We start from the raw sequence: 26293 nt of genomic DNA on the forward strand, positions 1-26293 counted from the left end.
ATCACAGAGCTAGGACATGGAAGGATTTGAAAACAAGGATGAGAATTTTAAAATCAAGGCTTTGCTTAACTAGGGGCCATTGTAGTCCAGCGAGCACAGGGAAGACGAATGAGTGGGACTTGGTGCAAGTCACGGCATGGGCAGCAGAGTTTTGAATGGCCTCAAGTTTGCAGAGGGTAGAAATAAAGATAACAGCCAGGAGTGCATTGGAATAGTCATATCTAGAGGTAACAAAGGCATGGGTGAGGGTTTTGACACCAAATAAGGACGGCAATTGGGAGCTACAATTGGCCTTGGGCTAATAAGAGGGAGAAGAAACATCAACCAATGTTCCCCCTCTTACCATTATTTAGTGATCACCATTGGAAAATGAATGTGTGCCAACATCAGGTGACAAGAATCAACTAAACAGTGATCCCCTTAATGAACCAAATAGTCTGCCTGGACTCACACATTTCCCATTATGTTTGGCAAGGCATTGTGATATCTGGCACCTTGGCAAAATTCAACTAACTAAGCATAAGGATCTTCAGGCTTAGTACTGATTTACAGAATCAATTCCATCTTTTCAACAAAATTATAATGTATATGCTCATTTGATTTGACCTTAATCCAAGGGATAATCAGCGAAACAAAATCATTGCTATTACTATCACAGCACAACAGCATTTCTAATATATTCACCGTGTCTCTTATTTTCATCGATAATTTACATTTTTAGATTCAAATCTTTTTTTTAATGTTTCCTCTCCTCCTCCTGCTGACCCTTAATGAGATACAGTTCCACTGATATCAGCACTAATGTCAATTAAAGATGGAATCAGTATTTATGAGAAATATTGCAAGTAAGGTTACGATATACTGCAATTCCTCAATTTCATAAAATAGAAAAATTCAGATTATAGTGAAGCACTTTTCTGCTGCTTATTACCAAAGTTCAATTTTCTTAATATTATAAATTCCTGAATACGTACATGTACAGGATAATTTAGATTATGATTCATGGGCTGTCGCTAGCAAAATAATTTACGTATTTTTTTAAAATTGAAAAACTATATTGTAGGGACAAGTCTACCATGCAGGACATCACCAAGCTGGAAAGAGAAAAGGAGAAAGTGCATTAACTAACAGGTCTGTAAATTATAATGTTACTGTAATTAGCACAATAGAACAGAGGGACTTGAAGGAGGAGTGGGGGCAAAGAGTGGAAACTGACTTGACTAATTTTGTAACAGTGCTCATTTAAAGTTTATTTATTACCAGCCCAATTAAGTATACTAGTGAAAATAGTCTTCAATGCATCATACATCCCACTGCAGTGAAGGGACTTTAGTGTTCCAACATAGGGAGCATGCATTGCTCATTCCCATCACACTTCAAACTGTACAGTGTTGTTAAACATTATTTCAATCTGTATAAAGATTCACAATTTGACAAAATGTATCATCTACAATAAAAGCTCACAACAATAGCTTTGACATGGCATCAACACCATATCCTTATCACACTATTGCACAATGGAAGCTCAGGGTTCATTTATAAAATATGTCTAATAATCAATAGCATTTGTTACATGTTCACAAGCAGAAAGTAATTTAAAAAATAGACAAAATTGATGACTATTTAAATACGTTTTTTATTCATTCAAGGAACGTGCGTCGCTGGCTAGGCCAGCATTTGTTGCCCATCTCTGATTGCTTTTGAGAAAGCAGCAGTGAGCCACCTTCTTGAACCGCTGTACTCTATTTGGTGTAGGTACAGCTACAGTGCAGTTAGGAAGGGGGTTCCTGGTTTTTGATCCAGCTATCAGAACTATGTTTCCTATGTGGTTTGGGCATTTGATTCTGGGGACCAAAGTTTGGAGAAAAACGGATGTCAAAACCATTTTCACATGTTTAGATGTGGCATATGGAACTGATTGCATGATTTTAACATGATAACATTGTGAGACATCCAAGCCATTTGTATCAACTTTGAAAATGTTTATCTTTCATAACTTGACTTTACAAGTGCCTTGTATACATACATAATTCTATTCAGTATAATTTACACTGTGACAAGCTCAGTTATGTATTCTCACCATCTGGTAATTAAAATGGGATTGGAATGTCCCTTTAATGATCACTAAGATTATGATATATGTAGAACCGGAGTAAAACAAATAGAATATTAAACACGGAAAGAATGGCTTGAAACCAACATCAGCAAGTGTAGTCAAAGTGAAGGAAGCATGACAACTTTGTTTAAGAATTTCAAGTTAAAATATTGTCCACATTTCTGCTCTTACGATATTTTGGAATGAATAATCACCAATCCTTTTTTTAGGTAATCATTGTGAATAAAATAAGATATTTGGTTCTGTGTTAGAAAGTTTGTCACTTTTGCTGCCCATTTCATGTTTTCATTTACTGAATGGCAGCTGATGTTGCAAAAGTGAAAGCAAGTAAGACGATTGTAAGTCTGCCTTTACAAAGCATTTCCTTTTGTCTGAGAAATGTTTAGGTCTGAAATGGAACTGGAGTTTTCAAAAGGCTCTTTCAGTAAAATACTTTGTCAATGAAAGAATGCCCGGCTTCAGCATAGTTTTAACATAAAGGCAAAATACTGCGGATTCTGGAAATCTGAAACAAAAACAAAAAATGCTGGAAAACTCAGCAGGCCCAACAGCATCTGTGGAGAGAGAAACAGAGTTAACATTTCGAGTCCGTATGACTCTTCTTCAGAAACGTTAACTCTGTCTTTCTCTCCACAGATGCTGTTGGACCTGCTGAGTTTTTCCAGTATTTTTTTGTTCAACATCATCTTCTCCAGTTGCTGATTTTGGGGGAAGTACTTTCAACAAAACAGAAAATAAAATGCAGCAAACATGGACCTTTTTGTTTAGGCTTACCTGATGTTTGGTGAACATTTAACAGCTAACCTATCAAGCTAGTTTTATTTGCAACCTTGTGGGCAAATATATCTATTTTATTTTCCAGAACTTCATTTTTCTTTCATTTGTAAATGGATTAACATTCACAACATTCTCTGCCACAGCACCCTTCATTTAAATGCTTTATTCAGTCAGAAATTCACTTTATTTCTTCACTCAGAGGGTGGTGAATCTTTGGAATTCCCTACCCCGGAGGGCTGTGGAGGCTCAATCATTGAGCATGTTCACGACAGAAATCGATTCTGGACACGAATGACATCAAGGGATATGGGGATAGTGGGAAAAGTGGTGTAAGAGGTAGATGATCAGCCACGATCTGTTTGAATGGCAGAGCAGGCTCGAAGGACCGAATGGCCTACTCCTGCTTCTATTCCCTATATTCCTATGTTTATTAATTTCAGGAAACAAGAATGTTTGGCACTTGAGAATCATGTTTCATTAGAAGTTCAGTCTGGATAGATGTGCTAAATAGTGAAGTGTTCTGAAATGTTGAATTATTACCCAACATGGACAGTCGAGACAATGTGGTTCTAACATATTACACATTTAAGGGTTTCATTGAACTAAACAACAAATGTTTTTCTTCAGATTTATATCAGATACACAAATATTAACATCAAGACAATTTGCACTTGGGTCGGATAAAAAAAAGGGCAACGCCTGTTGGATTGACTTGAAAACTGTGTGTCTGATTTGAAGTAAGAGACCCAACAAGCTTCTTGCCAAACACATCATAAACGTTGTAACCATACATACAATCCACAATAAAAAGAGCAGGCAGACTCAGCTTGAAAGACCTAACATCCCCTTCAGTGGCTGTGCAGAGATAGGCTACAGCAAATTGTCCACCAGTCAGATTCCGCTTCCAGATTTGGAAATCGCGGTCCTACAAACGAGAGTAAAGGACAGAAATCAACCTTCACCTTAATACGGCATACAGGGCTAAAACAATGTAGTAAAAACTGACGACCCCACATTAGAGTCACATTGATGTTCAGCGCCGCAGCCTGACCTCATCTGGCCTGGGAGAAGAGGCATCAACTTTCAAACATCTTCCAACTTCATGGCAGCAAGGTGGCAAGATCAGCCTGTTTGTTTGCTATCTTTGTCAGCAAGGAATTGGGGGAGCACCAAAAATGACAAACAAACAAAGTGGCCAAAGGAAACGAGCTGATTTATGTATAAGTGGAATAATGTAGAGTTGTCTGTTGAATTACTTTAAGTTGGCAAAGGTAAGGAAGGTTGTCATGTTCATTTAAATAGAGTCATCGTAAAAATGCTCAGGCCTGCTCAGCACTGTACTATTTTCTATAAAGCGGTATTACTGATCTGTTTGGAGAATAGTAGTGACATCTAGTGGCAGTACTACAAAACCACCAAAATTCACACCATTTCCATTGGACCAAACCTCAACCATTGACCAGTGTAAAATGTTGCCAAACCATTTATTACTGGGACCTTAAACCTTTCTAATAAATCGTAATTCTCCAACCCCACTGCCACTATCACTTGAATGTAACTGGTAATATATAAAATGATAAGAGAGGAAATCCCTTAAGCCACTATAACAAAGATACTGAGAAATGACAGGTAACCATTTATATTTTTAGAAGGCAGCTCAAAACAAGAGACAATGTATTTTGAATTTTCATTCCTTCCCCACCCCATGTTCCCCCTTGTACTCCAGGGTACCTTCTCAATCCTTTCGCCTTGCAGCCCTAGATGGTCCTGGTCTATATGAATAAGCAACCTGTTCTGCAGAAGAGTCTTGGCATCATCAGAGATTGTACGAAGATCATTGGACATAAAGAAAGGAGCTGCCAGCATTGCCCAGAGAGCTAACTGTGATTTGGACTGGTCATAATTCAGGCCAAAGTCACCGACGATTAGCTGAAAACAATAAAAGTGCGAAAGGCCATTTAGATTCTTTGAAATTCTGGACCCGAAATCTTACTTTTTTGGAATTCACTTGGAAATATATTTTTCTTCTCAAAGTGTGGGAACCCTAGTGTGATATCAAGGGTTAGTAATTTATAATCATGAATGGACAAAAGGAGTTTCCCCATTGTCTTTGCCAATAAATGGACCACACAATGTGATTTGTATATACCAAACATGTACAAATGGACAATCAGCAAGCTGGACATCTTGTTCATATTTACCAGGCAAACTCAACCTGGATAAGATTCCTCCCTCACGTGCCACTTCCCACAGTTCCTACCTGATGGTGTACCTGTTGTGATTGATAATGCTCCACACTGTGCATGCAAATTCAGGCACTTGGTGGAGAAACCTGAGGCAGCCCTTCAGAAGGAGAATGAAGCCCAGAGCCACAGTTTTTGGGGTGGATTACAGGGCAGGGTAAGAAACTGGAAGCATCACTTTGGAAAAATGGTAAGGGGGCGGGGGGTGGGGGAAAGAAGCTGAAAACAAGGTTTTTTCTGAAGTGGAGTCAGCGGAGAGAAAGAGGAAAAACCAGGTAGTATGTCTTGGCAGTGGAGGGCATTGAACAGAGGCAGGAGAAGCTGAGAATAGCATTTTGGTTATTCACAGAGTCATGGAATTTGATCCTCAAAATACTGGGAAAAATTAGGTAATAAAATGCCATGTAACATCACAGTACATCAATCTCTGATAGTAAATTGTGTATTACATTGCATAACACCCCTATTGTTACAAAGAAGCATGTCCTCTGATTCATTGAGGAACACTAGTTACACAACAAATGGTTCATGCCTGCCATTGATTTTATTACTCTATTGTGCTATAATAGTTTGCATTAATAATATTAACATAATCATTTGATTTTGACCATGCATTCCCAAACTCTCTCCAGTTTCCCTCTTGCCGAGTAGTGTACTGTGTTTTCCCTCCTTCAGTGCAAAATGAGGAGAGGAGTGAGTGTGCTCCCTACAGTTGACCAAAATTCAAATTGTTCCAAAATATACAAATATTGTACCATATCTGGATCGTTCCATCTTCCTGGACCTGCGGCCTGCTGTAACATTTTCTGGTTATCTCCAAACCAATTTATAATTGTTAGCACAGTACTCCATGAGTCATCAATATCTTCATAATTTCTCCAAAGATTACAGAGTTTCCCAACTAGGGTGTAATTCACCTAAAGGAATGTAGAACGGAAAGAAATTGTTTCTTATAATGGTGGGTAGCAAAGCAATGCGGTTCAGTTCTTGTCTTATAACAATAACCTCTTGCATTTATAACATGCCTTTAGTGTAGTAAAAACATACCAATTTGTTTTCAAAGGAGCAAGAGAGAGGTAGAGAGGCAAAGATGTTTAGGGTGGGGAATCTAGAGCTTGAGGCCTAAACAGCTGAAGGCATGGCCACCCGTGGTGGAGCGATTAAAATTGGGGATGGGCAAAAGGCCAGAATTGGAGCAGAACAGAGATCTCAGTGGAGCCAGAGAGCTTACAAAGGTTAGGAGGGGAAGGTCATGGAAAGATTTGAAAACAAAGATGAGAATTTTAAAATCAAGGCATTGGTGGATCAGGAGCCAATGTAGGTTAGCAAGCACAGAGGTAATGGTTGAACGGGACTTGTTGCAAGTTAGGCAGCAGAGTTTTGGATGAATTCAATTGATATTTAGCTTCAGTTTTCTATCTTTAATCAGGAAGTTAGTTTAGCCCTGAAATTGTTGTGTATTAACCCTACTTCTCTTCACATTCACAGAAGATGTTTTACCTACTGAAATGTCCCCTGGTACTTTACTGGGACAGGCTGGGACTAAGCAATAAGTAGATGATAAGAGATGACTGAAGCCTCAATCACAGAGAGGCATTTTGAGGAGATTCGTAAAGAATGGGAGAGAGATAGCAAAATGAAGAAGTTCAATTGTTAGGTTAAAATATTGAAAATTAAGATTGTGAATATTGCTGACTGGTTGATTTCCAGGGAGTTTTTTTAAAACTTGCTTCAAACCAGACTTATCACACGGAGGCCCAAGTGGTTTGGCTTTAGTGTTGCTCATGGGTCAAAACTATCACTTTTATATCTAAACATCTGAATCTGCTTATCATTGATGTGAGAAAGTGCAATTGATAAATCATCAAAGGAAGCTGCACTTTCTCTGTTTATTCGTAATTAGTCGTGTTATTTAAAAAAGGCTTCCTTTTAGGCATGAAAAGTGAGGCGCAGAATCCTCCATAAATCTGAAACCCCCTGCTGTGTTAATAGTATGTTAGTTCTATTGTTAGGATGCACAGGTGAAAGACATTATTTAATTTAGTATTTTCAGTACATATAAATAGGGACAAAGCTTGCTCCTAGGCCTGGCCAAGGTGGCCATTAACAGGTCCAGGCAGTGAGCCAAGGAGGGAGTCATTAGACCCAACTGTTTGCCCCTCTTCATGTGCGGGTGTCCATGGAAAAGGAGCACACAGTGTCCACTGGCACACTTGAGGCTTCCACAAATTGTGGGCACCATGGGGGCTGGAGTGCAGCATCAGCTCCGCAAACATCATTTTTAATTTAATTACCTAAGTTTTCTTTGAAAGTTTTCTTTTTATTACAGTGCCCCTTGAAGGGGCTGTCACCCTTTGTTAATTGGTTTATTTTATGGGTTTTCTAAAGAGCATATAAACAGGGGGCAGCTGGGACACTGGCGGAGAGACGAGAGCTATGAGACTGAACAAAGTCAATAAACTCTCTCAGTAAAGAAAGGCTCTGAGTCTTGGTTTCGACTTCACTGATTGGCTTATATTCTATTAACAAGCTGCCACATGGTTTTGGTAAACTACTGGCAGAGTGAACACAGGGGACGATCAATAACACTGATCCATGTCAGTACAATATCACACTTGCACAGCCACAAATACGTAACAATTTAAAAATATTATTAAAATGTTAACAGAGGAAAACAAAAGGCTTCTTTGTCCCACCTTGGGTGGTAGACCTTCTTCATAAGCTGGCCAACTACAAGAATACACGATTGGCCTTCCTGTAGCATTGAGAGCATGGCTCATCTTTGGATAGCCTAGGGAATAGAATACTGAAATTAGAACTGGCAAATGAAACAGCAGTACTCAGAGTGCTGGCATGTTTCAGATAAGGAACATTAGATAGCATAGTATACTGTAAGCATTTAAAGGAGTTCTACAAGAATATTCTCGTTCTGTAGGAGGCAACGCCACTTAATCTTCATCAAAGAGTCTGGGAAGGATATGTGTCTTGGGTGAAGAAGAAAATCAGGCCGGCTATAAAACAGGCTGCCAATTTGGTACAGCTCGTTTTGCACTTCCACCATGGATCAGTATCTTCAGACCCAAATAAAGCCAGATTCTCCCTTTAATTAGAAAATATGGGCATGAGGTGAATGTGAAGTTGGAAATGTACTCCCAATCTTCGTTAATTTCATTTTTTTTCTCTTGGAAACTAAATTAACTTTAGTTTACTTAGTTAATAGTTTCCCCAGGCCACAGTGAGCACAGTCCTCCTCTGTGCTCTCCAGGTTTGTAGCAAAAACTTAGTTCGGACTTGCCACCAAAAGATGAAGCTTCCAATTGAGGAAATTTTTATTAAGTAAATGTCGCTAAGTAGTTAACATAATCTGAGGGCCAAGAAGCTAGGAATTTGGCAGGGACATTGTGAAGGGTTATTTCAAGCCCCCAAAATGGGTGGGTTTGGGTTGGGTGGGAAGGTAAAATGTTAGCAAGATCAAACATGACCCAGCCCAGCTCCAAGCCACCTGCTTTCCATTTTAATGGATGCCAGTGGCTGCAGCGGACCAATCCGCTCCCAGGAGACAGGTTGGTCACTGAAAAACCTTAAGGAGGCTGCATGTATCCATTTTAATAAGGTTTCTACTTATAATTATTGTTGTTTGGGTTTCCTTGCTCTGGGAAACTGAGCAGGTAAGTGCTGGATATAGCACTGCTTGTGGGCCAGGAGAAGCTGCTGTGTTTCCTCTGGGTCCAACAAACTAATCCCCTAGGTCCAGCAACCCCCACAATCTGTTTGACCTTCAACACCTTCATGATCTCCAACCCCTAATCACCCACTGCCCACAGTTCCCTGAACCCTCATGATCAGCGACACTCCCATCTCCCCCTTAGAGCTGTCATTTCCCTTGACTACCTCATGATTATCAACCTCCACCACCTCCCCCCTCACCACCCCAAGTCACACGCTTTAACTGCCTGCTCATCCACTCTGGCAATCCCTCCCCTTCACTGCCACTAAACCCACCCACCCCTCCCATTCAATAGGTGGCCAAACATGTCAATCAGGCAGTGAACTTGGCATAAAAAATTCAAGCACACGCTGGAGTTAAAACTCCATGGCGTTCAGGGAAGCCTGCACTTCCGCGTTTCCGAAACATAATTCAGCCCCTCCCGCCACTCCAAAGTCTCGCCCCAGTAAATATCAGGGCCTATGGTCATACTCAAAAAAAAATCGCCAAGCTACGACATACAGGGCAGAATTTTCTGTTTGTCGGGCGGGCAGGCTTGACCCAATCTCCGGCGGGCGGGGAGCCGATCCCCACCGGAGAAGCGGGCCACACCGCCATTTTACGTGGCTGGGCCAATTAAGGCCCGCCCAGCGTGATGTCCAGCGGAAGGGGAATCCCTAAAAGTGAGAGTGCGCTCTTTCACGCATGCACACGAAAGAGCACACATCTCCCTGAGGCTAAGTGCAGCCTCAGGGAGATCGCTTACACTTTTAAAACTATTAAAAATTGAGAACAGAAAAATCCTCTTCATGTGACAATGTCACATGAGATGGGACATGTTCATAATTTATAGAATAACGTTATTACAATTTTTAAAACCCTGCATGAAACCTCATCCTGCCTGTGGATGAGGTTTCATGTTTTCTCTATTCCCCGCCGGAGCTCCTGGCCTGCCCACCAACCTTAAGGTTGGACGGGCAGGTCCTTTAATTGGTTAAACGATCCTGTCAATGGCCTCAATTGGCCATTGACAGGTCGGCGGGCATGCAGCTGATTTTGCTGCGCCCCCACCTTCCTGAAAATTTAAATGGGGCGGGGTGACGTCAGGGATTCTGCCTGACGTCATCCCGTGTCATTTTACGCATCGGCAAGCGGGCCCCGCCCCCCTGCTCACCGACAGCAAAATTCTGCCCACAGATTCAAACTAAGGAAGCAGATGGAGGATACATGAAGGAAGCATAAACACCCTGATCTGCTTCAAGTGAGGAAGATTTGACAATGTACAAGTGATGGAGTGACTTGCTGCTTCTATTACTGGTGAATTTCAGAACTGGTGCGAATTTTAACAACTCTGTAACAAAACCAATTAATTTCAAAGATCTTGCCAACTCACCACATACTGTACTGGAAAAAGAGAGCCACTTTTGCAGCTTCTGTTCCCTATGTAGGCTATAGGTACAATAACACTGAGATAAAGTACCTTAATAGGCGAGATTGATAGCAATAGTTAAAGAGAGAAGAAATACTCAATGCAATGCAAATATCGGATAAATGGGGAAGAGGTTATCTGTCACTTAACACTTTTCTTACTTTTCAAAATGTCTTAAAACAAAAACATCTTTCTAGCAATTTTCTCCCCTCCTTTCCTTTCCTGAAAGCATTTTTCCTTTTCATGCTTCACTGTTACACAAGAACCAGTCACCTTTTTCAAGTGACCATTCTTCATTTGAGAGCATATTACAGCCAGACCCAATTCAGTCCTCCCCCAACGTTCATGCTTTTAGTAGAGGTCACTGAATATTGGTGAACAGAAGCAATGGGTATACTGGTTTCTCCCGTCTTCATCTCAGGGCTGTTGGAGAATAATTCTAGTGCTCATATTGCTGTACCAGCTGAGACTAGCTCACTCACTGCAGTCCAGGGTAATGGAGCTGATCTGCATCACTGAGCATTTTTTGATTAGTGAATTATTGGCGGGGGGGGGGGGGGGGGGGACCCTGTAATTTCAATCTCTTTTAATTTGGTTTTCAATATAGTGAACAGATTTCTGAAAGGAAGGAATTCAAATTTTATTTACAACATTCCAAAGTAAAAGAAAATCGATACAATAATAACATAGGATATTGATTCATATATTAATACACTGACAGGACAATATACCTTTGATTATGAGAATGAAATTTGTACTGTTAAGATCCTGGATTTTTGATAGACAAGAGAGTCAAGGGTTATAGGGACAGACAGGCAAGTGGAGCTGAGACCACAATCAGATCAGCCATGTATTAGTATTAGTATTCTCCAGAGTTTAGAAGCATGAGAGGTGACCTTATTAAAATGTACAAAATTCTTACAGGGCTTCACAGGATAGATGTAGGAAGGATGTTTCCCCTGGTTGGATGGGTTGTTGTGGGGTGGGGGGGCAGTTCTAGAACCAGAGAACACAGTCTCAGAATAAGAGGTAGGCCATTTAGGACCAACATGAGGAAGGATTTCTTCAGTCTGAGAGTCAAGAAGATATAATAATGTCTTTGGCGTTATTGGAAATTATTTTAGAATAGAGTTTTAGTGGTGTCTGTGTCTATGTATGTGTATGTGTGCGTGTCTTAATTGGATTAAAGCTAGTTAGTCCAGGGGCTTTGATGTATAGAAGAGAAGTAGGTTTGAAATGTTAATTAGGTAAACACAGGGAAGTTAGAAGGTGAAGTGTAAAGGGGGCAATTTGAATGGGTGAAATATAAGAAGCCAAACAATGTGTTTTTTTTTCCAAAGCTTACTAATAAAAAATTGGTGCTATGAAAAGGTTTTATTATTAGAAGAGGTAAAGTTAAAAAAAAACTACTCGTACAATGAGAATTTGCATTCATAGAGGAAAATATGTATAAAGGAAGAGAAGGCTGTTGGTGAAAAAAAGAGGGATTCTAAGATCTAAAGCCTCCAGCTCGTAAGCCTCAAGTCGCTGTCTGCAAGGACCAGAGCTAAAAGAAACTCATTTTGAATGCGACTGTTCAGAATGTGCTTTGCCAGGGGACTGTTTAAATCTATGTGTTTTACTGTTGCCTTAACAGAGTTGTAACTGGGAGTCAGATTAATTAGAGGATTTTTAGAAGTTATTATAGTAGTAATTTGTAGACATAGGTATGTGCTTACAATCTTTTAATTAATAAATGTTTAATTTAGTTTTATAAAAAAACCTCTTGAGACTCAGTGATCTTATTATAACTGAATTCAAAGCCTGTATCTCGAAACATACACATTGAAAAAAATTGGTTATGACAGTTGTTTCAAGTTTCCCTCTGGGATTTGAACAGCTCAGCATTTACCATCAGCTGTGCCGTAATAACTGGGGGCTCGTCCGGGATATATTTGTAATTCCTTGAATGGTTTGCAATTGGTGAATCTTAGGGTTATGAGTATGAGAAGCACTTTGAATTCCCGAATGGGTGTGAGGCATTTTTGAAGTGGCGAGAAGGAAAAAATGGCTGTATCTATGGCTAAATCTTTTTTGGAAGTAGAAGATATAACTCTGATTGGGTTACAGAAAGTATCCAAGAATAAGTTAACAGGGTTGGCAGATAAATTACAGCTGAGGTTACCTATAGGGAAAAAGAAAGCAGACATAGCTGAAGTGATAGCACAGCATTTGAAGTTGGAAGTGATACCTGACACTAGTGAGTCACAGCTGGAGGTAGTGAGACTTCAGATAGAAATGAAGAAGCTTGAACTTGAGCAAGCAAAGGAAATGAAAAAACTTGAGCTAGAGGCATCAGGAAAGGAAAAGGCATTCAAAGGGAGCAAGCAGAAAGGCAGAAGAAAGAAAGGAACCAAACTGGAATTCCAGGCAAGAGTGAAGGATAAAGAGAATAGCCGGGATTTGCCGGCCCTGTCGTGAGCGGGACCCATCACGGGCGAGGCAGTGCCCCAGCCAGAAGTCCATTGACTTGCAGCAGGACTGGAAGATCCCAGCAGCGGCAGGCGAGTGCGGAAAATCCTGCCCAAAGTGGCAAGGGAACGAGAGAAGGAAAGAGAAAGGGCATAACAGCTTAAATGGCTGGAAGTTAAAAAAAGAGACCTCAGATCCTGAGGCAAGTTCTGATGATGAAAAAACCTTTAACCTGAAATCCAGTGGAGAGATGTTTAAATTTGTACAAGCTCTTCCAAAGTTTGAGGAAAAAGATGTTGAAGCATTCTTTATTTAAGTTGAGAAGATCGCTAAACAGATGAAATGGCCACAGGAAAACTGGACGTCGTTGTTACAATCCAGGTTGGTGGGTAAAGCACTATCAGAAGAAATGTCAGTGAATTATGATGTGGTAAAAAAGACTATTTCAAGTGCATATGAGTTGGTTCCTGAGGCATACAGGCAGAAATTTAGGAATATGAGAAAACAGCCTGGGCAAACTTATATTGAGTTTGAAAGAGTAAAACAAAGTAATTTTGACCGGTGGATATGGGCATTAAAAATAGAGACAACATATGCAGCTTTTAGAGAAGTAATTCTTTTGGAAGAATTTAAAGATTCAATTCCATCGTTAGCGAGAACTCATGTGGAGGAACAGAGGGTTCAAATGGTAAAACAAGCAGCAGAGATAGCTGATGATTATGAGATAGTTCATAGAGCTTAGCTTTTTTTTCATCATTCTTTTAAATCAGAGAAGGATGGAAAGTGGGAAGGGGAAAGGAAGGTGGGTAGTCAGAGAAGAGGAGTAGGTGGAAATTCCCAGGAAGTTTTTTGCCCAGAATAAAAAGGAAGGTGCTGAGAGTAGAAGTGACATTCGAAAATCGAGGCATTTTCATTATAATAAAGTTGAGCACACAAAATCAGTATGCTGGAAATTGCAGGGAAAATCTGTTGGAATTATTGGGGTGCAGAAAAGTTCTAGAAGTAAAAGTACTGTGGGTTCTGAGGTTCAGGCACATGGAAAACCAGATAAAACAGGACAAATCAGTGATAGGTAAAGAAGTGGGAATGTGTTCACAATTTACCCAAGAGAATTCTGAGGAGCAGGTTACTGAGCTGTTTAGAAATTTTGTATGTGAAGGGGAAGTCTTTCCATATGTCCAGGGTGGAGTAGGCAAAGATGTTAAAATTTTAAGAGACACAGGGGCTAGTCAATCCTTAATGTTGTGGGTTAGTGACGTTTGTTGTTCAGAGGGAGTATTGTAAGAACAGCAGGTGATAATAAGTGGGCTTCATGGAGATGCTAAACCTATTCCATTGTGGAAGGTAAATTGAAAGGTTAGGTGGAAAACAGGCAAAGTGAATGTTGGGGTGGTGGAAAAATTGGCCCATTGCAGGAGTTCAATTTATTCTGGGTAATGATGTAGCTGGATCACAGATGTGGGTGATGCCTATGGTAGTTGAGCAGCCTGTAGAAGTGTTTTTTTAACAGAGTTGTTGCAAAAGGAGCATCCCGGATTGTTTCCATATAGTGTGATAATGAGATCACAGGCTCATAGGTAGAAACAAGCAAAACAAGAAGGACAGGCAGTTCAAAGGCAGGAAGAAGGTATTGAAATCCAATTAGCAGGCACTGTGTTTGATAACATTGTTCAAGGACACAGACAAAGACACAGCAGAGGAAAAGGCAGTTGAGGTGTTTAGTTCAAGGCAGTTAACTGAGTCGCAGCAAAAGGATTTGCAATTAAAACAGTTACATCAGACAGCTTACTCAGCAACAAAGGTAAAATGTATTCCAGAATGTTATTACCTTAAGGATGATGTTTTAATGAGAAAGTGATGGCAGGATCATGTCTCAGCAAATGAAAACTGGAGCGAGTATATCAGATTATTATCCCAGTTGGGTATAGAAATGAGATTCTGAGGATTGCTCATAAAATTCCAATGGGAGGACATTTAGGTATTAGGAAAACACAGGCAAAAATGCAGAAATATTTTTATTGGCCTGATTTGCCTAGGGCAGTAGTGAAATTCTGTAGAACATGTCACACATGTCAGGTGATAGGAAAACCACAAGCAGCGATTAAACCGGCACCTTTAATCCCAATTCCAGCATTTGAAGAACCTTTTACTAGGGTCATGATTGATTGTGTAAGACCCCTCTGAGACAAAAAATGGAAATCAGTATTTATTGACAATAATGGATGTGTCTACCAGGATTCCTGAAGCAACACCTTTGAGAAATATTATAACAAAGAGGATTGTGGAAGAGTTAGCTAAGCTTTTTACAAGATATGGTTTACCTAAAGAAATACAATCAGATCAGGGGTCAAATTTCATATCACAGCTGTTTAAGGCAGTAATGAACAGTTTGGGGATAAAATAATTTAAGTCAACAGCCTTTGGAAAGATGACATCAAACTTTAAAAACTATGATGAGAGTGTAGTGTCAGGATTATCCATAGGATTGGGATAGGGGAATTCCATTCTTGTTATTTGCTATTAGAGACGCTCCTAATGCATCAACTAGTTTTAGCCCTTTTGAATTAGTTTATGGTCATGAGGTAAGGGGACCACTGAAATTGATGGGTCAAAATTCAGAAACTACTCTCCTGGATTACATATCAAACTTCAGAGAGAGATTAAACAAAGCATGTGAGTTGGCTAGGGAACATTTAAAGATATCACAGCAAGTGATGAAAGTGAAAGCAGACAGGAAGGCTACAGCTCAGAATTTTATTGCTAGAGAGAAAGTGCTAGTTATGTTACCAGTACTGGGCGACTCATTAAACGTATGGTTCAGTGGGCCTTACAGGATTGAAAAGAAATTGAGTTTAGCAAATTATTTAATAAATACTCCAGATAGAAGAAAGAAGCAGAGGGTGTGTCATGTAAATATGCTTAAAAAGTACTTTGACAGGGAAGAAGACCAAAAGGAGGTGGTAGTGGTGATAGCTAATGAGAAAGAGGTAGAAATGCAGGATTCTGAAATTGATTTTCCTTTAATCAAATTTGATGAGGGGGTACTTGAAAACTTAAATGTAATATTGAGTTACCTTCCAGACAAGTGTCAAAGTGATTTGGAAAAGCTATTGCAGTCACACAAACCTATTTGTGGAAATAAGTTGGGGAGGACAGATTTACCTAAACATGATGTGTCTGTAGAAGTTTCATCTTTGCTAAGGCAACATCCTTATAGATTAAATCCGGCAAAGTTATCACAAGTACAGAAGGAAATTGACCTCATGCTTCAAAATGATATCATTGAGTCTAGCTGCAGTAACTGGAGTTTGCCTATTGTACTGGTACCAAAACCGGATAGAACACAAAGACTGTGTGTGGACTATCAAAAGGTGAATGCGGTGACAAAAGTGGATTCATATCCTATACCATGGTTGGAGGATTGTACTAAGAAAATGGGACAATCGAAATTTATCACAAAGATAGATTCACTAAAAGGATATTGGCAAGTACCCTTATCAGCAAGAACAAAGGAGATATCAGCTTTCATAAACCTAAATGGACTATATCGGTTTAAAGTCATGCCATTTGGTGTGAAGAATGCACCTGCAACACTTCAAAGACTGACGAACAAAGTAATTGCAGGTCTAAGCAATTGTGCTGTTTATATTGTTGATTTAATAGTTTTCAGTCAGATGTGGGATGAGCATTTACAACATCTGGAAGAATTATTTACTCAGTTACAAGAAGCTAATTTGGTGATGAACTTGGCTAAAAGTGAAAATTCAGAAGCACAAGTTACGTGGCTAGGCCAAACCATTGGACACGGTGAGGTGGCTCAGAGAGATACGAAAGTCAAGGCTATCATAGATTTCTCAGTGCCTACAAGAAAATGAGAAGTTTTGAGATTTCTGGGCATGAGTGGGTTTTATCGGAAATTTGTACCATATTTTAGCAGTGTAATTGCTCCACTGACAGAACTATTAAAAAAGAACAAGAAGTTTCAGTGGAGCATAAGAATGCATTTGACAGTTTGAAAACTATTAACTACAACATCAGCTTTGGCAGTACCCAATTACATCAAGCAATTTAAGTCGGCCATTGACAGAAGTGACATAGGCATTGGGGCATACTGTTACAAGAAGATGACACTGGAATTGAACAACCGATCGGGTATTTTTCATGGAAGTTGAATGTATAACAGAGAAGATATTCAACGATTGAAAAGGAAATGCTGAGTTTGGTGTTAGTATTGCAGCATTTTGAAATTAATGTTGCAAAGAATTCATCAGAAACAATTGTTTATACAGACCACAATCCTTTAAAGTTTCTAGACAAATTTTGAGACAAAAATGCAAGGCTATTCAGGTGGAGTCTATTACCGCAACAATTTATACATGTTGCTGGTAGAGAGAATCTGTTCCCAGATGTGTTATCAAGAGTTTGAAGCTTAAAAGGAAAATTGGACATTTAAAACCTGGACACTGAACTTGAATGATTTCTGTTGACACCAAGAATTTGTATATATATTATGTTAATGTATGCACCTGGTACTGTAATAAAGTATATAGATAAGAATAGGAGATAGTGTAAGATGGGTTAATAAAAATGAAGCCGTCTTTTAGAATTATGATGGTTCATTTTTCGATAAGAAGGGGGATGTCAAGAAGATATAATAATGTCTATAATGTTGTTGGAAATTTTTTAAAATAGAGTTTTACTTGTGTCTGTGTCTATGTGTGTGTATGTGTGTGTGTCTTAATTGAATTAAAACCAGCTGGTCCAGAGACTTTGATTTATAGAAGAGAAGTAGGTTTGAAATGTTCATTCGGTAAACATAGGGAAGTTAGAAGGTGAAGTGTAAAGGGGTAATTTGAATTTTTAAATAAACCATTCAAAAGAATGGGTGAAATATTACATCAAGCCAGGAGAAGCCAAACAATGTGTTTATTTTTTCCAAAGCTTACGAATAACATTGGTGCTATGAAAACACCAACGCCTCCAGCCCATAAGCCTCGAGCCGCTGTGTGCAAGAACCCAGAGTTGAAAGAAACTCATTTTGAATGCGACTGTCTAGTGTGCTTTGCCAGGGGTCTGTTTAAATCTATGTGTTTTACTGTTGCCTTAGTGGAAGTGTAACTGGGAGTCAGATTAATTAGAGGATTTTTAGAAGTTATTACAGTAGTAATCTGTAGACATAGGTATGTGCTTACAATCTTTTAATTAATAAATGTTTAACTTAGTTTTATAAAAACCTCTTGAGACTCAGTGATCTTATTCTAACTGAATTCAAAGCCTGCATCTTGAAACATATAAATTGAAAAAATTGGTTATGACAGTTGTTTCAAGTTTCCCTCTGGGATTTGAACAGCTCAGCATTTACCATCAGCTGTGTCATAATAAGAGTGGTGAATCTTTGGAATTCTCTACCCCAGAGGCCTGTGGAAGCTCAGTCATTGATTATGTTCAAAGCAGAGGTCAATAGACTTCTAGATACCAATGACATCAAGGGATACGGGGATAGTGCGGGAAGATGGCGTTGAGGTAGAAGATCATCCATGATCTAGTTAAATAGTAGAGCAGGCTCGAGAGGCCGAATGGTCTACACCTGCTCCTATGTCCCTATGATCTTATCAAATGACGGAGCAGGTTCAAAGAGCCAAATTGCCCACTCCTGCTACTAAGTCCTATGCTCCTATGTTGCAACTAACTCAACTAACTTGTGAATTATTCAGTTCTGTCCTTGTCAAGAGATAAATTTTGTAATCAGTAGACTCTTACCCAGCATCTTCCACATAGTCAACAAGATCAATTAAATGCTGTGTAACTATTATAAGATCTCAAGAGAGGTGGTACCTATTGCTTTCTCAGTGGAGTTGGAGTTGCAGCCATCAAACTTCAGCATGTCTACTTCCCACTCTGCAAATGTCTTGGCATCAGTGTCAACATTCTCCAGTGTGGTGCCAGGAAACCCACCACACGTTGCAATACCCAGGTCCCCATAAATCCCTAGCTTCAGCCCTTTAGAATGAACCTAGCATGAACAATGCAGATCAAGAAGTAAGTAGCTCAAACTGTCAAGACAGAACATGAGTAAATATGTCTCTTTGTAAAGTTACATTTCCATATTTGTAATTAGAAGATTTCTACATACTTCAGTCACAACATCAATGGCAGTATATTATCAATACAGTTTTTACAAATCATTCTCACTGTGGCAAACAAAATGCAAGTTTAGCTTTTTTAAAGGCACGCCTTATTTCCATTCCTGAATTTTTCCTAAATAATTGAGGCTAAGTACTTGTTCACAATGGTTTTAGTATGTCTCATGGAATGAATGGCTAAGCCTCAGCACCTTACAAAAGATTGGTGTCAAAAATGGTTGATGGCTATTTATAATCGAAAACTGTACCTGATCCTTAGCTGGCCTCAGAAAGCAAAAGCAATGGCTGAAATTTGTGTTTATGATGGCAATGAATCTGTCAGGACTCGCTGTCATGACGGTGTAAAAATAACAGCAACTTTTGGAATCCACATGTAAGCCCATGTGGAAATCTACTGGCTGATATTACTGATATCCCATTCCCCTTCACAGGCACAGTCAACGCAGAATTACTGATTTGACATGAATTTCAACTTTTTGCACACTATTCTCAATGTAAAACTTAGTGAAAATGTTAAGCCTGGTTCAATCAGGAGTAACTGAATTTTAACAACATACTTACTTCTGATAAACTTCTCTAGCCCTGAATTTTGTAAGTGTGGAGTCTCATTCCCTTAGAAGAAAATTTAAAAGTTGCATGATACTTTAAGATGATTAAAACTGATTTTTTAAAGTTGATGATATTCAAGCTTTTCCCTTAATCCCATGTGTATGTCCAATTTTCTTTCTCGTCCTGTCCAGTGATTAAATTATATTCCATGCTTCTTATTTCCTACTTTGCTGTCTGTGAGAATGCTGCAATGTGATTGGTTCGTCAGCCTGGCTGTGACCTTCCCTGTTGCCAAGCACCACAGATCCCCTATAAATGGCACCATATTCAAAGTGACATTGGACTAGAAGAAACACATGTTCTGGAGCCTGCTAAATCTTTGTGGGCAGCTTTTTACAAGGTCAGCGATGACTGTGTTCCTTCACTACTGACTGCAACATTTGGGTCAATTAAAATTAACTCCATGTACAATGTACTAAGACAAAAACAAATCTAGGCATATATCCATAAATATATTGATCAAGAACAAAATTTCTATCAAGTGAAAGTGCACCTTTGGCTTTTAATAAATTTCAATTGTGCATAATGACAGTACAAAGGGCTCTCTTTTTAGCATGGGTTTTAATGCCTTTAAAATGATTGCTATCATCTCATGTTACTAGAATATTGGAAAATTGAAATCACAATTATAAATGTCTAAAAGAAACAAGATACTGGAGCGTGAATGAAAGAAATTATGTAGATTGATGAAAACAGGTAGGTTCTAAAATAGTTGTTGGGACGGTGGGGGGTGGGGGGGCGGGGTGGATGCAATTGACTCTGCCAGACTACCACTCAGGCATTGAAGCTGAAAATTTCCCCCATTGTTACAGTGATTCCCAACATGACAGGAGTTTCCATTGACCCTGGTTCAATTTTCTCCTCCATTTTTGTCCCCTCCATAAACAAGATGGAAACAGCCCTCTCAGCCTTTCAGCTGTTTGTTGGGCCATTGGTTCTCTGTCTTTTTGAACATAATTCCAACATATTATGCAATAACTTGCTGAAGACCCATTCAAATTGCTGCTACTTGGTGCCCTTATCCACCGAGACAGTGCTGTAGTGTGTGTCGCATGGGATACCAAGGTAATAGAAATAACAAAAAACACAGGTTGTGTGTTATCGTTAGCCTGATGTACACTTGAAATTTGAAAATGTTACTCACGTAATCAGCCAGTGCTTTAATGCCATTTGGGAATCGTTCAGGATCTGGCTGAATCTTCCCATTAGCATCTCTTATCATTGCCGACCAGCAGTCATCAATGTTTACATATTGATAGCCCAGATCTTTCCAGCCATCTTCTACCAGCTTGTCTGCCATCGCCCTAAACAAGCCTTCACTGTTACAGTGAAAAGCCAAGAAGATGGTCACCAAATTGGTCTATTTTTGTTGTTTATTACTAACTATGTACTCAAATATCAGGAAAACTTTGCAGACTGTCTTAAAAAATAAGTCAGGTATAGCCCCAGTGTGCATCTACTGATGCACGGTGACATGAAACAATGTAGGGATTCTCTTACGATGGCCCAGATCCTGAGCTCTTATTCTCAAGCAGGGATGTCTAGGTTTATACCATATAAAGATGATATGAATTGAGTTGCTTCCCTGAAGAAAAGAGAGGGTAAAGTTTATAGGATGGTACATAACTAGAAATGCATTAGATAACAGATAACATATTAGCTGTGTTATCTAAATACAACACATAGGAGTATGTTACAAGACAACATTCAGAGAATATCAAAAACGAATTCAACTACCATCAAAATCATAAAATGTATCATTGCCTGGAAATACATTTCTAGCTTTTTGTTCCCAAGTATGTTTAATAAAGTACTTTTAATTTTGAGCAAGTGACTGGTAAAGGTAAACAGTAGATTGTCCAAATCAGGCACCATAATTGGATCAGCTCATTTATATTTGGAATGAAAAAGATATTTATTCCAACAAGTGTTAAAGGAAAGTAATTTAATGAATTCACATTGTGATGACCTTTGACCCAGAAGTAGTGGAGTAAGGAAAATTTGCAATTTCTTTAAAATGTCTGTGGAATCTGTAATTGTTTTTAATATTTGAAAAGAATTTTAAGAGTTTGCTTTAATGATAAAGGAACCAATTGTAATTTTCTTGGATACAAGCACTGTCCACGACAGTATCGGTAGGAGTAACCATTGCACAGTCCTTGTGGGGACAAAGTCCAGTCTTCACATTGAGATAGCTCCATCATGTTGTGTGGCACTACCACCGTGCTAAATGGGATAGATTTCGACCAGAGCTAGCAACTCAAGACTGGGCAACCATGAGGCACTGTGGGCCATCAGCAGCAGCAGAATTGTACTCAACCACAATCTGTAACCACATATCGGTATCTGAGAAGTTGCGAATGACGCTGATGAACATTGTGCAATAATCAGCGAACATCCTCACTTCTGACCTTATGATGGAAGGAAGGTCATTGATGAAGCAGCTGAAGGTAGTTAAGCCTAGGACACTACCCCGAGGAACTGCTGCAGTGTCATCCTGGAACTGAGATGATTGACCTCAAACAACCACAACCATCTTCCACTGTGCTAGGTATGATTCCAACCAGTGGTGAGTTTTCCTCTGATTCCCACTGGCTCCAGTTTTGCTAGGGCTGCTTGATGCCACACTTGGTCAAATGTTGAGTTGATGTGAAGGGCAATCACCCTCACTGCACCTCGGGAGTTCAGCTCTTTTATCCATGTTTGAACCAAGGCTGTAATGAGGTCAGGAGCTGAATAACCCTGGCATGCCCTCCTGCACGCTTTATTGAAATAGGGTTGATCCCTTGGCTTGGTAGTAATTGCAGAGTGAGGGATATGCCGGGCTATGAGGTTGGGGAAGCGATGTATGAGTGAGTTAAAAGGGACTGAATCCTAAAAGTGGTGTGAACAGCTCAGGCATGCAAAGGAGCTGAGAGTTTGTATAAGAGGACCAGATCATGAACTGGGTATGGCTGGTTGGTTGGTTGAACAGGAACGCTGGAAAGCAATGCCATCAGGACTGATGCGACGTGAGTGAGAGAGGGTTCCTAGGCGAGTGCCTTGTTGGTGTTAACTGCATGCGGGGACCTCGATTGGAATACGGCTGATGGCGAACATGATTCAAGGGTCACGTTGATTGAGTGGGAAAGTGAGATATCAAACGTGCCAGAAGACAAGTTAGAGACTTTTGGAACTGGGCATGGTGCAACATTTGTTTGGGGAGTGATGCAAGTGTTTTTACGCTTGTGTCAAGACGTATCTTTGTTGCATCGACTGTTTACAGTGAAATTTACCTTTTTTCTTTTAAGCATCAGTTGCTTATAAATTCATGTTTAATTTGCATCGGTTCTCATACATGTTAATGCAAAAGCTACAAAAAGTGAAATCCTGATGGTAATTTCTTGACTTGCAAATTGTTTGATAAATTTGGTTATTTGGGTTCACAGTTCCTTCACAGGGATCGTAATAACATTATATAAAAACATAAATCAGATGGCAAATCCCCTGTACTACCTCGGCATACCCTCCTATTGGCCAGTGCAAACAACATTGGCAGAGGCCTCAAAAAAGGTTGCCACTTTCAGCTGGGGCAATAGTGCATGATGGAAGATCTACAGAACTGGGAAAATAACAAATAGTTGTTTGGTAGTACAGAATTTGAGTATTGCTGAAAAAAGAGACATGTCAAAGCTTTTCATCTTGCACTCATCAGGACACTTTGCAAAAATACCAATATAGGGGGAAACAACAACATAGTATAAATTGTTGTTTTCCCCCTATATTGGTATTTTTGCGAAGTGTCCTGATGAGTGCAAGATGAAAAGCTTTGACTCGTCTCTTTTTTCAGTGAAAACAATAAACTTACAAAGCTGATCTAGGAAACGATAGAAGCAAACAAAATGTAGCACCATATGAAGAAATGATCATAAACTTACACCACAATGTAAACAAAACAGTGAAATCTAACTGACCCTAATTCCGTTTGACATCATTTGTAGGATTACAGGTTCAAACCTCTGGCTTGCCTGACAGTTGACTTGCGTCAATTTTTAAACATTTATTCTTTCATGGGATGTGTGCATCACTGGCAAGACCAGCATTTATTAGCCCATCCCTAATTGCCCTTGAACTGTGTGGTTTGCTAGGCCATTCCAGAGGGCAATTAAGAGTCAACCACTTTACGGTAGATCTGGAGTCACATGTAGTCCAGAGTGGGTAAGGGTGGCAGATTTCCTTCCTTAAAAGACATTAGTGAACCAGATAGGTTTTTAGGACAATTACGACAATGGTTACTTTCATGGTCACCATTATGAGACTAGCTTTCAATTTTATTTCAGGTTTTATTAATTGAATTTAAATTCCACCAGCTGCCATGATGGGATTTGAACCCCTGTCACCAGAGCATTAGCCCAGTCCTCTGAATTATTAGTTCACTACACGACCATCGCCCCAAGTATTCCTTGCTGAATTAGTGGATGGAGTACCTCACACAATTAAAATATTATTTGCCAAGGGGAGGGGAGAAACAAATTCAAAGAAGTAAATTGTAGAGCTGTTTATAATCTGAATGACTAGATAGAGGGTGGAATGGCTTAAAATGGGAGTAAAATTAGAGAAAAAAATAAGAAAAAGAAAGAAGTCACAGAGTTAACTGATGTCTAGGTGATACTTAAAAATACATGCCTAATGCAGCTGTTAGGGTGCTCCTTGCAATCTATGGTACATCTGTAGCGCTCCCAGGATATCCAGCCCATTGGGGGAGTTCTCGCCAAACCATTATCCAGGGACTGGCATGGTCCGGCTAGTATCGGTAGGATGGATATGAAGAGAGAAAGTACTCTGTAATGCATTAAAAACCTGGCTGGGGGAGAAAAATTGATCTTTTAGCCACATTACTTTTAGGACTCATCCATAAATTTCTATTGGATTTTTAAAAAAATCTGAGTCTATGATTATTATAAGAATGTATAAGTTGAGATAAGTCAGTGAGATTTATTGAGATAAGACACCTTTAAAAGTCTTAAACAACTCTCTGAAAGTTATAATTAAAGCCATGTTCCCATCTTCTAATGATTTATGCAAATGGAAGACAAACTAGAAGTCTAGCCTACTTTACTTCAAAGCTTCCTCATTTATTTAACCATAGGTCTTTTGACTTCAGCTGTTTTCTTGTCCTTCCAAGAATATCAAAAGACTCACATGAGCTCGAAGCACAGAATCTAACCCTCCCTCTCGACCCCACCAAATAGCAAGGTGCTCCAGTTATAGGTGCAAAAAAAGTAACTTCCTCCCTTTAATGAGAATTCTTTTCTTTTTGCCTCTTGCCCACCGTGTCATATATTTTGTTCCTTATTGTAATTCAAAATTTCCTTCCGTCTGATTAGATCAAATATCACTCACTTCAGAAGCTGAGACACCCGTTGGTGCTTTAGTAACAGTATTAGCAATATTAACCTGTGGGCAAAGAGGGCTACAACCAGCCAGCGTTTTGTTCCCTGTTCGAATTCCTGAGGTGCTAGCACCCTGGTACAGTTTGATCACAGTTCTAGAAAAAAATGCAAAGAAATGTTTATGGTAAGATTGCAGACCAAAGTGGACTTCAGCTTTTGTCTTATCCAAAATGCTTTGTGCAGCCCTAATTTGGCCTAATTTCTACTGATAACTGAGGGGGTGAGGGGTGGACCCCAAACTCTTTTAGTCTGTAGTTCTGTCAATATAAAATTCAGCCACATGGAACAACTTGGAGGAAGGGCTACCTATCTTTCCCTTGCCAGGTAGAAAAATCCATTTTGCCCCTAATACCATTTCATCCCCAGGAACGAAACCAGTTTTCGGTTAGGTTGTACCTGGCTCGCAAAGTGCATGGCTGGCATTATTAATCCGAGGACCCCTTTATTTTAAGTTATATCTATCTGCATCCATACAATATTTTGTACGGAATGTTTTTCACCGGCAGACTGCATCGGAAGATGAGGAATATAACAAGTTTCGGTTATCTAGTTCCTTTGATCACAGGAGCATCATCAGGCAAAACAGAATTGGGGCCACGCTAAAGAAGGGTGAGACAGGTTGGCCAAAGTGGGAGATTAACTCTTACTTTGAGGCCGGGCCAAATGATTCACATTACCAGAGAGGGAAGGGGAGGTTTGTATTTTGAACGTGAACCTTGTGCCTTCTTTAGTGCTGATATCTCCATTACTGTCCAAACAATAATACCATTTTGCCAATTGTAGACACTATACCTGACTGGAGGGATGGTGCTGGGATGGGTGCCTGAAATGGGTAAGTGCTCTATTCCATGATGTTTACATCCCTCTCCAGATGATTGTGTGTGTGTGCATTTCTCAGGAACTTCATACACAACTCACTTTAGCTTAATGTGGAGAAAGGCACAGAGAAATCGCAGGAAACTAGTAATATGATGTCACTTTCTCATTGTGATATCATCAGAGTGGAAGACTCAAAAGTTTTATTTAATTCCCGATATAATAAAGGCAAAACTAAACCATGCTGCCCTCCCAGTATATCGGTGCCCTCTAAGCAATTCGACAAACTGCACAGTCACGTTATCTCCATATCTATTGAATTTACATCAATTTCCGTTTGATTTCTTTCTTCAGGGCGGTTTGCGCCCATTGAAACGAGACTTGTTTACAGTGATAATGTTCTCAAAAACATCTCCAACACGCAATACGACCATCCCGAAAGTGGCTCCGGAAGATCCATCCTTTGGTTACTCACCGTCTTCTCACAGTCGATTCGCCGTTTACACTAATCTGTCAGTTCCTGGCGTAAACTTCGCCTTCTGCCTAACGCCGAGGGGAGGGGTGGGCGGGG

General features: G+C 39.7%; 1 protein-coding gene across 1 annotated transcript; it reads right to left on the minus strand.

Moving 5' to 3' along the window:
• Positions 1–3548: 3548 nt before the first annotated feature.
• On the minus strand, positions 3549–24306 carry LOC144690313 (alpha-N-acetylgalactosaminidase-like). Its single transcript, XM_078557667.1, has 7 exons — positions 24140–24306; positions 20619–20793; positions 18558–18735; positions 7833–7927; positions 5892–6053; positions 4625–4822; positions 3549–3818 (listed from the first exon to the last, which is right to left on the minus strand). The coding sequence occupies exons 1-7, from the start codon at positions 24304–24306 to the stop codon at positions 3549–3551; spliced, it is 1245 nt and encodes a 414-aa protein (XP_078413793.1).
• Between the last annotated feature and the right edge of the window lie 1987 nt (positions 24307–26293).

This window comes from Cetorhinus maximus, chromosome 15 (genome assembly GCF_964194155.1).
Source record: "Cetorhinus maximus chromosome 15, sCetMax3.hap1.1, whole genome shotgun sequence".
Lineage (NCBI taxonomy): Eukaryota > Metazoa > Chordata > Chondrichthyes > Lamniformes > Cetorhinidae > Cetorhinus > Cetorhinus maximus.

Coding starts and splice junctions, on each gene's coding strand:
- LOC144690313 (XM_078557667.1), bottom strand. CDS start 24,306: ATGCATTACAGAGTACTTTCTCTCTTCATATCCATCCTACCGATACTA. Junction 18,736..20,618: donor TTAAAGCACTGGCTGATTAC/GTGAGTAACATT, acceptor TGTTCATGCTAG/GTTCATTCTAAAGGGCTGAA. Junction 7,928..18,557: donor CTCCACTGAGAAAGCAATAG/GTACCACCTCTC, acceptor TCTATTCCCTAG/GCTATCCAAAGATGAGCCAT.